At 34.9% G+C, this 14,262-nt stretch overlaps 1 protein-coding gene across 3 annotated transcripts in view; it reads left to right on the top strand.

Moving 5' to 3' along the window:
• ACVR2A (activin A receptor type 2A) overlaps window positions 1-14,262 on the top strand; it is an 87,206-nt gene extending 72,944 nt beyond the window's left edge. For all 3 annotated transcript variants that reach the window (XM_055108464.2, XM_055108465.2, XM_034954026.3), the window contains 6 exons: window positions 727-870; window positions 1,888-2,033; window positions 3,681-3,795; window positions 6,428-6,566; window positions 9,474-9,604; window positions 10,521-14,262. In XM_055108464.2, coding sequence (XP_054964439.1) covers window positions 727-870; window positions 1,888-2,033; window positions 3,681-3,795; window positions 6,428-6,566; window positions 9,474-9,604; window positions 10,521-10,715 — 870 coding nt within the window. In that variant the 3' untranslated portion in view covers window positions 10,716-14,262. The remainder of the gene's footprint in view (window positions 1-726; window positions 871-1,887; window positions 2,034-3,680; window positions 3,796-6,427; window positions 6,567-9,473; window positions 9,605-10,520) is intronic.

Below are 14,262 nucleotides of genomic sequence, written 5' to 3'. Positions count from 1 at the left end.
TATGTAACTTGCCAGAGGTTAGTGGGAGAGCCAGGATTTAAGTTTGGACAGTTTGGATGCAGAGAGTTTCTAAGGGTTTCTAACCATTATGCCATAGTGCCTCTCACTATTATTGTCTTTTAGTAGTGAAAAGAAGCTAATCTTTTATAAGTAGATACTTAGTAGACATGGATTGCTTGCAGGCACAAGTGAATATATGGTGTCTTAAATTATTGCATTGCATATCTTTGCCCCTTGCTTTCTCATAGACCTTGTAGGGTATGCTAAACATTTTTTGAAGGATGTTTGATATTATGTTAGTTTTTGAAAAGAAGAAGTTTTCTATTTAGAGGAAGTCATTCTGCCGGAATTTCATCTTTCAAGGAGATTATTCTGAATAGTACCACAAGTAACTTCACACCATGATGAAATTACAGTGTAATACTTGCAGTAACTTATGTGTTGCCATTGTAAGATACAGAATGCAGCATTTCCGATCACCTTCTGTGTTTGTAAACTAGAAACACAGAAAAGTACGTTTTGAGGGAATGGAAAGGGCAGGCATTTAGTATAAATTTGTTAACCTATTGTCAGAGCTTTTTCTTATTACAAAACAGAACAAAAAATTTTTTAAGACTTTTTTGTTTTGTTTTGTTTTACTTTGGAACTTATTTGAGTAATCTCTTATGCATGGTTTATTAAACCTGTATTCCTTGTGTTCTTACTATTCTTTCTTTTTGACTCTAGGACAAACAGTCATGGCAAAATGAATACGAAGTCTACAGTTTGCCTGGAATGAAGCATGAGAACATATTACAGTTCATTGGTGCAGAAAAACGAGGCACCAGTGTTGATGTGGATCTTTGGCTGATCACAGCATTTCATGAAAAGGTAAAACTACTTAACGTTTTACTTTAGTAAAGTCTGAGTTGGCCTGCCTACCTAATGCTGGCTATAAAACCCTCAGAGTTATTTTTCGAGACATCTTATAGTTGATTAATATTTAACCTGAAAATAAAAATCATTCTTGAATAAAAATGTTTTAAAAGGTAGTTTATTTTAATAAAAGAGCAAAGATGGCAACTTTTTAACCTAAAACTCTACTCATATAAACCACCCTTTTGTTCCTTATTTCTTGTGCTGTAATTACTCTTACAAACATTTATTTTAGTGTAGGTAATGCTTAGTAATTTTCATTTACCATTTACAATTCATTTTGATTACGAGAACCATTTTTTTAAGTTTTAATCAGTCTTGCTTGTGACAAAACCAGAGTCAGGAAACTTATCTGATCTTTGATCTGTCACTAACTTGCAGGGTAATTATCACCAAAATGTAATTGCTAGTTTTCCTCAATTTTTCTACTTTTAGAGTCAGTGTGAAAGTACCATTAATGAAGTAGGAAATTATGTTTTTGGTAATTGGTTTCATCGTTGTGAAATGTAAGTGGTTCTTTTACTTCTCTTATCTTGACCTAAAGGACAACAACAATCTAGAGGAATATTCTACATATTAGTTGTTATTTTATGTTGTTATTTTGTGCTCTGCTAGTCCCATGATATAACAACTCTATAGTCAGGATATTTTAACTTTTAAAATATTTTCTAGAACCTTAGATTTTCAACTAGTCTTTAAAAAAAAAAAACAAACTTGTCTTATAGATTGGTGGAAATTGACTATTCTTGTAACAAAAGTTTAAAGCTCTGGTATTTCCTTCTGGTCAAATGTTTATTAATGTGAAATGGAAGGAAATTTGAACCATTTGAACCATTCCAGAAAGATTGTTTCTTGGATATTATTTTTCCCTGAAAGGGAAACTCACAACCTCTTATAGGTAAAAAGAAAAGTCTCCTTATACATATGGCCTTTGTCAAGAACATAAGTTTCTTTTTTTCCCTCTTTTTTTAGGGTTCACTATCAGACTTTCTTAAGGCTAATGTGGTCTCTTGGAATGAACTGTGTCATATTGCAGAAACCATGGCTAGAGGATTGGCATATTTACATGAGGATATACCTGGCCTAAAAGATGGCCACAAACCTGCCATATCTCACAGGTAGACTAAATTTATATTGTTTTCCCAGATAATTGAGTATATATTTACTAAACTTTTAAGCCCCTGGGTAAATTTTAATTTTTCGTTTGTTATGCAATCATGCTTTACAAGACAGTCAATTTTCATTTGTTTTTTAAAATTAGCTTTGAGATTGGCCAGGAAGTATTTTGGATAATGTATATGTTAACATTATTGGTAAAGTTTAATGATCTACTTCATCTCATTTCTGAAAGCATGATTGAAAATAAACTATATTTTCTCGATCTCAAAGGAAAAAGACATTTGTTTTACCTCAAAACATGATTTATCAATAGGGATTATTATCCAAGGGCATGTAATGAAGGAGAGACTTTGAATGTCTTCCTTGCTTGTTTTTTGAATGACCTTATTATCTTTACCCTGAGCCAAGTCTTAAAGGGAGGCATCACTTAAAACAGTTGTCCAGTGAAGAAATAGTACTTAGACCCAACAGTTGTCATGCCCGCAAAAGGAAAAATGATTGTGTCTTAAACATGGAATTCAGTTTGCCATGTATTTAATTTTCTTGAACGTGGGATTCAGTTTGTTGTCTTGTGTTCCATTTAAAGATGGTTGTTTGAAAAGTAGGCATTAACTGATTCACAGAACAGATACTTAGCTGAGTGCCACCAGGCGATATTTTAGGTTGCTGGGAGGCATTATTGTAAGTCAGCCTCTAATTTAGGTTCTGATTTTGCAAACTTTAAATGACGTCTACCTCAGAAATAACTCTTTCTTCTCACTTTCTTACATGCAGTCTATTGGCCTCGTCTTCGATTTTCCCTTGACCTACCTGGTCACATAGGGAATTAATCCTTAAGGACCCCCAAAGTTATTAAGGGCCTGAAAGTCTTTTGAAACTAAGATCGATTAGCTTTTATAGCATTTGGGAGTGTCTACTTGTGCTTTCAGTATCCTATTATTGGTCTATATGTCTGTACATAAATTTAACCACTAGTCATTGGCATGGATGTATTTAACTAGGGTATAGTAATCTCTAGGATGAGCCAGTTGAGACAGGTGTGTAGAAGAGGATATCTTACTGCCTTAAAACTGTTACCCTTTTCAGAACACCAGGATCTAGCTAGAGCAGTGTATGTTTATGGTAAAAAGTTTGTTATTCATTCCATAAGATGCTTTTCTACAACCAGGTGGAAGAATATAAGAACCTCTATAATAAGGGATTATTCTAAAATGTAGGTCTCTACCAGTAAGCAGAAGGCCCCAATTCAGCTATTTTTTAAAAGTTTCTTCATTTTGGTTTAAAATTTCTGTTTCTATGGGAGTTTGCAAATCAGAACTCTGAGATATTATCTTAACAGTAGTTTTATGATAGGTAGGTGGGTGACATAGATAACATATCTTTTTGGTATGGCAGATTTTTATATAACTGCTTTATAGGTAGGATTCCTTCTTATTGTCCATGTTATGAATAGGGGTTTGTCACCGTGCTCTTGTGTTTAAGGCTGCATGGGGCTCTGAGCTTTGTTTGTCTCCCTTTCTCTGCATTTCATAATTTTAAGTAACTATTTTTTCATAGTGTACATATTCCCCCTTTTCTGCTTTCAATAAAAAATTTAAAAAGGTAACTAGTTTAAACTTAATTTGAATACTCTTTTTATTTGCAAGGGACATCAAAAGTAAAAATGTGCTGTTGAAAAACAACCTGACAGCTTGCATTGCTGACTTTGGGTTGGCCTTAAAATTTGAGGCTGGCAAGTCTGCAGGCGATACCCATGGACAGGTAAGGATGATGATTATAAAATGTAAGAAAAAATAAACTTGTTCCATATTTTCTTAGAATGGCATGTCAGGACTGAATTAGTCTAAAATTGTTGTGGTGTTTAAATCAGCATCTAATAGAGTTATCTGTTAAAGTTTCTGAGGAAGACATTTTCATATGATGGTAGAGGACTCAGGTGGTTTAGATCAAGCACTTCGTAAAGCAACCCTTAGACACACGTCATAGGATTCTTTTTGAAAAATTGATCAAAGAATAATCCACCACCTTTTAACAGACCTCATTCTTAGGGAATTCTTCGTATGAACTCCGTAGTTTTAGTCTGTTAGTTCTTTCACCATCTTAAGAAGAGTGGAAGAATAATTAGTCACTGTCCTTACTACAGTGCATTAAGATTCCCTGTCCATTTTCCCATGCAATAATAGTTTATTGCTTCTTGTTGTTTATTGCTTCATTAATTTCTTTAATCAACTTGATGGCTTTTCTCCAAATTCTCTCCAGAGTTCAGAGCACTTGTAAACCCCTGAATTAGGTAACTCTTCACACCTCTCTATATATCCATATGCACAGAGATCTTAGTAATGGGAACCTCTAGGAAGGCCAAAAGGGAAAAGAACATTATCCATACAGTTTATTCTCAGAAACTTTGAGGCTGGAAAAGATGTTTTCATTCCTACAAGATCACCTTTTATTTTTATTTATTTATTTATTTTTGAGACAGAGTCTCGCTCTGTCACCCAGGCTGGAGTGCAGTGGCATGATCTTGGCTCACTGCAGCCTCTGCCTTCCAAGTTCAAGTGATTCTCCTGGCTCAGCTTCCTGAGTAGCTGGGATTACACGCATGCACCACCATGCCCAGCCTAATGTTTGTATTTTTAGTGTAGATGGGGTTTCACCAAGTTGGCCAGGCTTGTATCGAGCTCCTGACCTCAAGTGATCCTCCCACCTCGGCCTCCCAAAGTGCTGGGATTATAGGCATGAGCCACCACGCCCAGCCAAGATCACCTTTTAATCAGGGAAACCAGTTCAACCTAAAAGGTGACATTTTCTACAAAGCTAAATGGTTCAGGCCTTCGACATTATCATTTCTTCATCTTTCATATAATGTAAATTATTTGGCCAACTAATTCTTAGGTTTCTTTTCCCCAGCATATCCTATTGGTTCCTGAGGACACGTTTTTAATGTCATGGCACCACCAATTTTGGCAGTATTGACTAACTATTTAAGAATGTAGTTTGGGGTAATGGTCAGTAGCCATATAGCTCTAGAAAAGTTGACTGCAAATGTGTATGGGAATGGAGGCAATTTTGTGGAGACTACTACCAAGATTGTGTAGGAAGCCTGAGGACAAACTTCTAAGCTAATTGAATGATAGACTATCGTAAGACTAAATTCTGGGAACATATTCTTAATTTGGTACCTCATAAGCCCTCCCTCATTTTTTGAGAAAAAAAATTTCTGACTCATTCATGTCATATTTTTAACTCCTTCACAATTGGGTTTTATGATTAGTTAAAAATTATTGGCTTACAGTAATGACTCCTTGACTTTAGATTTCATGGACCAGAAAATTTCAGAAATATTTGGAGGGACTTGCATGTTATTGCACATTTTATATAGTACAAAGAACACATATAAAAGAGGGAACATTTTATGTCAACATGGTAAATAAACCATAATCTTATAATAAAAGAGGTAGGTACCTTGGATGGCATACATTTACCTGTAAGAGAAAAGTAGGCTTTAGGGAAACATTCACTGATAGCACAATTAAAATAATTATTCTGAGTAGTAAATTTTTTAAAAGTAGAGCCACTTTTCCCTTTAATGTGTTCTCCTTGAACTTTAGTCTTAGTGATCTGTCTTTATTCTTAAAAAAAATCTTTACATGTATATTTGCATAAATTGCCCAACTTTTAGTCTAGAGTAGAGATTATAGCCACCTAAGGATGGAGCGTTATGGACGTACCAATATCTAGACTACTCTCTAGTTCGAATACGTCGCAAGTATGTTGTGATGTACCCAGCTATCTCACAAATATTTTTAAGCATTCATATATGAATGTTGTCAAGCACCAACCAAAGCTAGCTGTACTAGCTTAGTAACCATAGTTACAGTACTAAGAAATACCAAATTGTTGGGGACAGATATAAATAAAGGACTCCAAGACAGAAGAATTTATGAATAAACAAATACATAGATTTTGTACAGATAGAACTTTTTAACATCAGTCTGTCCTTTACTTAGCTAATTCTTTTTACAACATTTTATTAGTTTTTTTAATACAGAGAAAAGACCTCAAAAAAAGTTTTTTTTTTAAAGCTACATTTCAAACAGTATGCAAAGGTACAATTGAAAAGTATGCAGCATCCTTCTCCCAGCTGACAATTGGTTCAGTTTCTTGTGATTACATCCAGAAAGGGGAACATAAAAACTTCTAAGTCTGTACCAGTGTAATGTCTGTTGATATATTTTTTAAGTATACGCAGAAAGGATCTTTCTATTTATACGCTATAGTCTGTATACCTTACCCTGGTAATAGACCACATTTGGTTTTGATTCATCTTACAAAATCATATGTTAGTTCATAAAGTTAATGAATGAGTACTCTTTGCTTTTAACATCTTTTTCAGGTTGGTACCCGGAGGTACATGGCTCCAGAGGTATTAGAGGGTGCTATAAACTTCCAAAGGGATGCATTTTTGAGGATAGATATGTACGCCATGGGATTAGTCCTATGGGAACTGGCTTCTCGCTGTACTGCTGCAGATGGTAAGGGAAAAAAATATTTTTAAAAAAGATATATATGCCTACCACACATATATGAAAAGGGATGATACACTCCAAGGTAGTATTTTAAAGTACAGTTTTTTTTTAATTGACTCCAAGAGATGGTAGAGAATTCAGGAGGCAGGGGAGCAGTGGGTGGGGTAGGAGAGGAAAGGAATTGCTATGTATTGATCCTTTACCATTACTAGCTATGTTGCTGGACACTTCACATACCTTAAGGTTATTTCCTAAAACGGTTTCAGAGGTAGTTATTATGCTTTACATATGAGGAAATTGAGATGCAGAGAAATTAAGTAGTTTGCCTACTTTAGCCTCAAACTGGTGAATGATGAAACCTAGATTTGAAACTCTGATCCAGACATAGGGAGAGGTCTGCTTTAAGGTCATATGGGTCCTGCCCCCCAGGTTAAAGGGTTTCTATTACTTGTTCTTGTTATTGAAGTCCATGTTCAAGTCTTATAGATATTTGCTTTTATTTATTTATTTTTCTGGGTAAATTTTCAGACGATATTTCGTGTGACAGAACTATTTTAGTGTTTCAAGCACTGTCTTTAGTACTCCTTCATAAGGTCTTTACTCTGTCTTCAAGTATGTTGCAGCATTTTTTGATTTGAATAATATAAGGCAAACTTGCTGACTGCTAAACTCCTAAACAGATGTAAATGAGCTTGATCTGTTTAAGTTTTAATTTATAATTGCCTAAAAACTTCCTGTGATTGTCAAAGACCATAGAAGAAATTGTGAATATTTTAAGTTATAACCAACGTAACCTATGTTACTAACAATATTTTATTTTCTGAGTACTGTAATAGGCTCTCGTTGTAGGACAGACTGCCACTGGAATATGAAATTCAATATAGGGTACTATTAAAGGGAATTTAATAGAGTGCTCAGAAATGGGCATTCTTCCAGGATTGAGGGATTGGCTTGGGAGTCAATGCCAAACCTAAGAAAAGTTGAAGCAATTTTGGAATAATTTTAGAAGTCTTTAGGAAGAAGCGTAAGAATGCAGAGTGTTTTGACTCTAAGAGGAATGACATTTATGATGTGCATTTATGGAAGCAGAAGTAGGTTAGATGGCAGATGTTATAGGAAAATATATTTTATAAGAACTTTATTAATATGAACTCTCCATAACAAATCATTGGATTAAGTAATTTAGGAGACACAAGACCCTATTCTCAAGTAATATACAGTTTAGTTAGGGCAATAAAATATATCCTGGACAATTAACTCTAGAGTAAGTTAAGTGTGAGTTGTCTGGCCCATTCCCCGGTACATAGGTATTCAATAAATGTTTCTGGGTTAGTGCAATACTTAAGAAATACAAGCATGTGTTTTAGGAGGTTAGGGGAGAAATTGCTTTGTTTATGGGGAAGAGAGGTTTCAGAGAAGTTCTTTTGGAAAAAGAAAAGGCTAGATACTGACTTTTCTTAAATGCCATGAAATAATTTCAGAGTCAGGCATTTCTGACTCTTAAGTCAGAACCCAATTGTTAAGTCAGAAATTGGGGTAGAGAGGATAGTGTGAGCATTGATTGCTAAAGTAGGTGCTTTCACATTTGTTGATGGTTACTTGTTTGTTAAATGAAGTAATTCTCAAACCTTAATGTGTCATACCAGATTCTTAGGAATGTTGTTAAAATTTAGATTCTGACTCAGTAGGTCTGGGTTGAAGCCTGAGAGTCTACATTTTTTAAAAGCTAAGCTACCAGTTGACGGCAGTGTTGCTGGCCTGTACACCACGTAAGTGTTGAATAGACACCTTAGAATGTCGGTACTTTGTCACTGGAAGTACTCAAGCAGAGACCAACTGTCCAGCCATAGATAATTCTTATATTTGAAGAGGGTTAAGTTAGATGACCCCTTTATGATTGATTGTATTCTATCCAGGAGTATTTAGTGCATTTCAAGAGCTTCACAAAATTTGTGTTTATGCACACATACATCTATCTGGTCACTGATACTGCTCAGTGGTGACCTGTGTCTGTCAAAGGAAGGCAATCCAGTGATTAAAACCAGACTTCAGAGTTATTTAGAGAGTTGGGTTCAATTCCAGCTCTACCGTTTAACAGCTGTATGTCTTTGTGCAAATTATGTAACTTTTCTGAGCTTCTTATCAGTAAATAGAGGTACTGCCATCTTAACCCTGTGAAGTAAGTAATATATGTAAAGTTCCTGATCAGGATAGGTGCTTACTGGATGTTATTATTAACTCCTAAATGCAATTTTCTATTTATCTGAGTAGGCCTAAGAAAAAAGGAATTATTTATGTTATTTAATGTTGTCTGTGAAGGCACATCCTGACTTGTTGGGACCCCTAGTTGGAGAGCCTGTTTGTGATTTTCTAAAAAATAAACGTACTTTTTGGCAGCGGTTGTGAGGAAGTGTAGAGAAGAGGTATGACTCTGAGGTGCATAATTCCTCATGTGGGGCATGCAGGGGGTTTGGATATGCCATAGAATAAACATGGTTATAATAGATTGCACCTAGAGCCTCCAGAGCTGGAAGCACCACTGTTAACATTCTGATCTGAATTGTAAGGAATGGGTACCTTAAAGGGATATTATATAACGTTAATTTACAAATACTGATTGTTCCTTATGTCCTCTGTGCAGATGGAAATAGGCATCCTTTATACCTAGATAAGAAAGCTCCTTATGCAATCTTTAAGGGAATTACATGCCAAATTATAGGCCTTTTCATTTCCCATACATTAGTTTGGTCACACTGTGGTATAAGTACAGTTGACAGTCTGTTTCTCTTCTGTCCTCATAGCATGTAAACAGTTGGGAAAAGGTGACAGAGTATATTTTAGAAAGTTTGTACCAGTTTGAAAGTCAGGAGGATTTTAATGAAAATGATTTATTTTACTTTTCTTACTTTTCAGGACCTGTAGATGAATACATGTTGCCATTTGAGGAGGAAATTGGCCAGCATCCATCTCTTGAAGACATGCAGGAAGTTGTTGTGCATAAAAAAAAGAGGCCTGTTTTAAGAGATTATTGGCAGAAACATGCTGTAAGTTATCCAGTTAGCTTTTCATTTGAAATTCCAATAAAACACTTTTCAGAGGAGTTATTTATCTCTGCACATTTCTCTTTCTTCTGCAAGTATTTTCTGGGAGGTGATCTTCACACAGGATATTCTAGAGTTCTAGAGGCAGAATTAGGGCTATGTCTGTATACCCCTGAAGGTGATTGTAAAGTTACAGAGCTTTAGAGGGCTTTTGTCTCAATGGTCCTGTGCAGAAGATTGTGTCATCTATTTAGAAAGTTTCCCAGGGAAAAGGCATGCCAGACTCGGAAACTGTGGATAGTTGGGTAACTTTGCTGATGACCACTTCCAATATGACAATATTTTAAAAAGTTTATGAAGCACCAGGTTTTCTCCTCTCCACGGGAGTTTGTTGTAGCCTTTTAATTTCGGCTTAGACTTTCAAGTCTTAATAGTGCTTTAAAACTAGAGACCAGGCACATAACAGTATTGCCCTGGTTATTTCAGTCTAAATATAACTAGAAACCTGGCTAAAACCAGGTAGAGAAATCCCAAGGGTGGCTTTCTGATCTTCTGTTTAATTGTAAGATAGAAATGCTGATATTAACTAAGAAAACAATAAAAATTGGTAGGTCCCCTTTATCCTTGATTTTTGAGTCCATTTGAAGGGTTAGCATTGAAATGACCTGGGTTATGAACAAGGGATAGAGATTTTTTTTTTGGAGTTAAAAAAATTCCTCTTGTGATAGTCTCATGCTTAAAAAAAAAGTTCTCTTTGTGCTTTTCTTTATGATTCTGCACATGGTAGTCAATAAAAGTGAATGTTGACAGAAAGTTCTTTGACCCAGAAAAATAGCCATTTCTTCATGAAAATTTTATTGTTTCCTAATAGAAAACAAAAACTGCTGTGGCGTTTGAGTATATGTTTTTCTCCTTTTAGGGAATGGCAATGCTCTGTGAAACCATTGAAGAATGTTGGGATCACGACGCAGAAGCCAGGTTATCAGCTGGATGTGTAGGTGAAAGAATTACCCAGATGCAGAGACTAACAAATATTATTACCACAGAGGACATTGTAACAGTGGTCACAATGGTGACAAATGTTGACTTTCCTCCCAAAGAATCTAGTCTATGATGGTTGCGCCATCTGTGCACACTAAGAAATGGGACTCTGAACTGGAGCTGCTAAGCTAAAGAAACTGCTTACAGTTTATTTTCTGTGTAAAATGAGTAGGATGTCTCTTGGAAATGTTAAGAAAGAAGACCCTTTGTTGAAAAATGTTGCTCTGGGAGACTTACTGCATTGCCGACAGCACAGATGTGAAGGACATGAGACTAAGAGAAACCTTGCAAACTCTATAAAGAAACTTTTGAAAAAGTGTACATGAAGAATGTAGCCCTCTCCAAATCAAGGATCTTTTGGACCTGGCTAATGGAGTGTTTGAAAACTGACATCAGATTTCTTAATGTCTGTCAGAAGACACTAATTCCTTAAATGAACTACTGCTATTTTTTTTAAATCAAAAACTTTTCATTTCAGATTTTAAAAAGGGTAACTTGTTTTTATTGCATTTGCTGTTGTTGTTTCTATAAATGACTATTGTAATGCCAATATGACACAGCTTGTGAATGTTTAGTGTGCTGCTGTTCTGTGTACATAAAGTCATCAAAGTGGGGTACAGTAAAGAGGCTTCCAAGCATTACTTTAACCTCCCTCAACAAGGTATACCTCAGTTCCACGGTTGCTAAATTATAAAATTGAAAACACTAACAAAATTTGAATAATAAATCGATCCATGTTTTGTAACAAATTCACTGTGTTATTTAAGGAAAAAAAGGTAAGCTATGCTTAGTGCCAACAATAAGTGGCCATTCGTAAAGCAGTGTTTTAGCATTTCTTGTGCTGGCTTGTAATGTAGGGGAAAAAAAAGTGCTGTTTTTTGAAAAGATGGTGTCATTTCCCCCTTCTTCCCATGTTTTAAAGCCCCATCTTATATCCAGTTCCCAAAATTTGCATACTTACCTAAGTATTTTTTTTAGGTGTGCTGTGTTTGGGGAATATTTGAACATTTAAAGCATGATTTAAAATTTTTTTAAGTGAGCTGTGACACTGGAAAGCTCTTCATTTTATCTTTTAAAATAGAGTTTTTTCTATTTATATATGTAAAATTGTAGTGTATTTCTTTTCACCAAACAGTGTGTGGGACATTCTTTATCACTGTTTTAGGATCACCTCAGGAAGTGTCGTTACCCAGAATTCCTCACTGTCTGCTATGAGACTTGTAACTTTATCACTATACTTCTGCTTGGTGCCATCTTGTCAGAGTAATATTTGATGTCTGTGATATGTAAAGAATTATCCTAGGATAAAGATATTAAACTTTAAGCAGATTTCAGATGTTACTGCTTTAAAACAAATCAGGGATAACAAATTAAACGTATAACTTAAAATATGCAATGACATTTAGAGGTAACCAATGTTGATATAGGTAGCATAGCCTAGCCTCCTCCCCAAAATTGCTTTTACAATTAACACTGATATTAATTTAGGATAGTTCATGCCTTATCCTTGCTAAGAAAATGGAATTGATGGTAGGCAGGTGCTAAAGTGCTTTTCAAAACAATATTACGTTAGAATACAATTGGATTCTTCCTCAAATTTATACAGGCCAAAGTAAAACATTAATTTTCTGAATTTCCAGATTACCAATCAGTCAATCAACAAATAGCCAGTATTATGCTGTGTATTATTTCTGTCAGGTCATTTTAAAATCCATGTTAATTTTATAAAAGAATTTTTTACATGTCACTGTCAGGAGCTCACTGTGAATGTGTTGTCTTCAAATGGTTATTTAACCACACAGTACACTACATTTTACATATATGTACGTAATCTCTGGGAATAGTAAATTATGTTATTTATAAACAATACATAGGTCAACAGACTTTAAGCAGGGAGGAAAAGAAGAGTAATAGCGTCTGTGTGCTGCAGACCATTCAGAACTGTCACGTGTGTCCCCATGGTCTCATTCATTGTATTCCTAGCAATTCCCTTTTCAATGTTGAGTTCACCTCTTTATTTCACAAAGTACTTGGTCTCTCAATTTCTTGATCTGGTTTTGCTTCCATTTAAAAACTAATCAATCAAGAAGGGAAAATATTGAGAATGTGCATACAAGAAAATCATTAATTTCCTGAAGATGAATTTCTACCTGTTGTGAACATTTAACTTTCTTTTTAAAAGTTAAACAAAAATAAACAAGGGATATGATGAATGTTTGGCTTATGTGAGTACTAGAGATAAAATTTTTAAACCCAGTTATTCACAGTATAAAATGTTTTCAAGTTAGAAAAAATTTTTAGAAATCCTGGGTATTGTATTTAACTGTAGCTAACCAATTTTAAAACTTGTATTCTTTTGAGAACTATTATTAATAGAAAAACTTTTTATAAGCAGTAAAATAAGAATGTTCCAGTGACTACCTGTCCTTATACCTAGTCTTGTTAAAACTTTCTTTTGCAGGGTATTTAGTGTTTGGTTTACAGTCAGTGCAGAGTGGGCAAGTTAACAAAAAGTTTGAGCTAGAGATACTGGAAAAAAAAAAAGATCAAAGAATGAGAAAAATGGTGATCCATTTTGGGGCAAACTGAGACCCCCCAAATAACTCTTTCCTCATGTGTATGGTGCTCCTCATGACTCGTCTTGTATTTTGCCTTTCTGATACCCATCAGAACTGCTGCTGCTCTAACTTATACTCTTTACCTTGCCCAGATCTCCGCGTAAGGAATGCTTTATGATCAACTTGCCATAGGACTGATGGATTAACCAGTGTTCGGCTTTATTTGAAGTCTATGCCCTGCACAGCTCTTGTATGTATTTTAGATGCTAGAAGTTTTTTTAGCATGTGATGTGTGATTCTTGTTTGAATTCTAGGTACCTTGTGAATTCCAGAAAAAGAGACTGTGCTTCACGATTGTTAGTCCCATGAACTTGCACTATCTTTCATGGTGATGTTTTGAAAATACAATCAGGAAAAAACCCAACACCTTTGGAATTTAATATAGAATCATATCATGAAATTTAAAAAGAATCTCTTCTGTTGCATTTCCTCACCCCTAAGTAACAGCTACATTTAAGTAAAATGCAGGTGGTAGGGGAAAAAAAACCATGGCCAGATGGTGGTTTAGTGGAATAAACTGATTACTGGTTTTTTTTTGTTTTTTTTTTTTAAAGAAAGAAGCTTCATCACGGATACTTTCCAGTTTCTCTTTTATACTTTTTTGAAAGATTACTTTTTAGGAACATTTGGTATGATATGCATAAAATTATTTATCAATTTATGGGCAAAATGATACAAGTAGCATCTTGATTGAACATCATTTACCTCAGATATTCAACCAGCAGTACGTTTTTTATGCAGTCTCAACCCATATCCCATTTGTTACCTCTCAGAATATTGGTAAGCAGTTATTTTCGCTTTACTCTGTATTTCTTGTGTTTTGGGCACAGGTTATTGTACTACTGTCAAATCGTACTTGCTATTTTTTCTGCAAGTATTTAACAGAAAGCTTAAAATCCCCATAAAACCCCACCTTGGATAAGTGATTGTTAAATATTGTACAAATAAAATGTATGCTATCCCCATTCCATCCCCAAGTTAAATAAAAAAATGAATATGGTA

Source organism: Pan paniscus, chromosome 13, assembly GCF_029289425.2.
Source record: "Pan paniscus chromosome 13, NHGRI_mPanPan1-v2.0_pri, whole genome shotgun sequence".
In the NCBI taxonomy this organism is placed as follows: Eukaryota; Metazoa; Chordata; class Mammalia; order Primates; family Hominidae; genus Pan; species Pan paniscus.
This window is presented reverse-complemented; position numbering and strand designations above follow the sequence as displayed.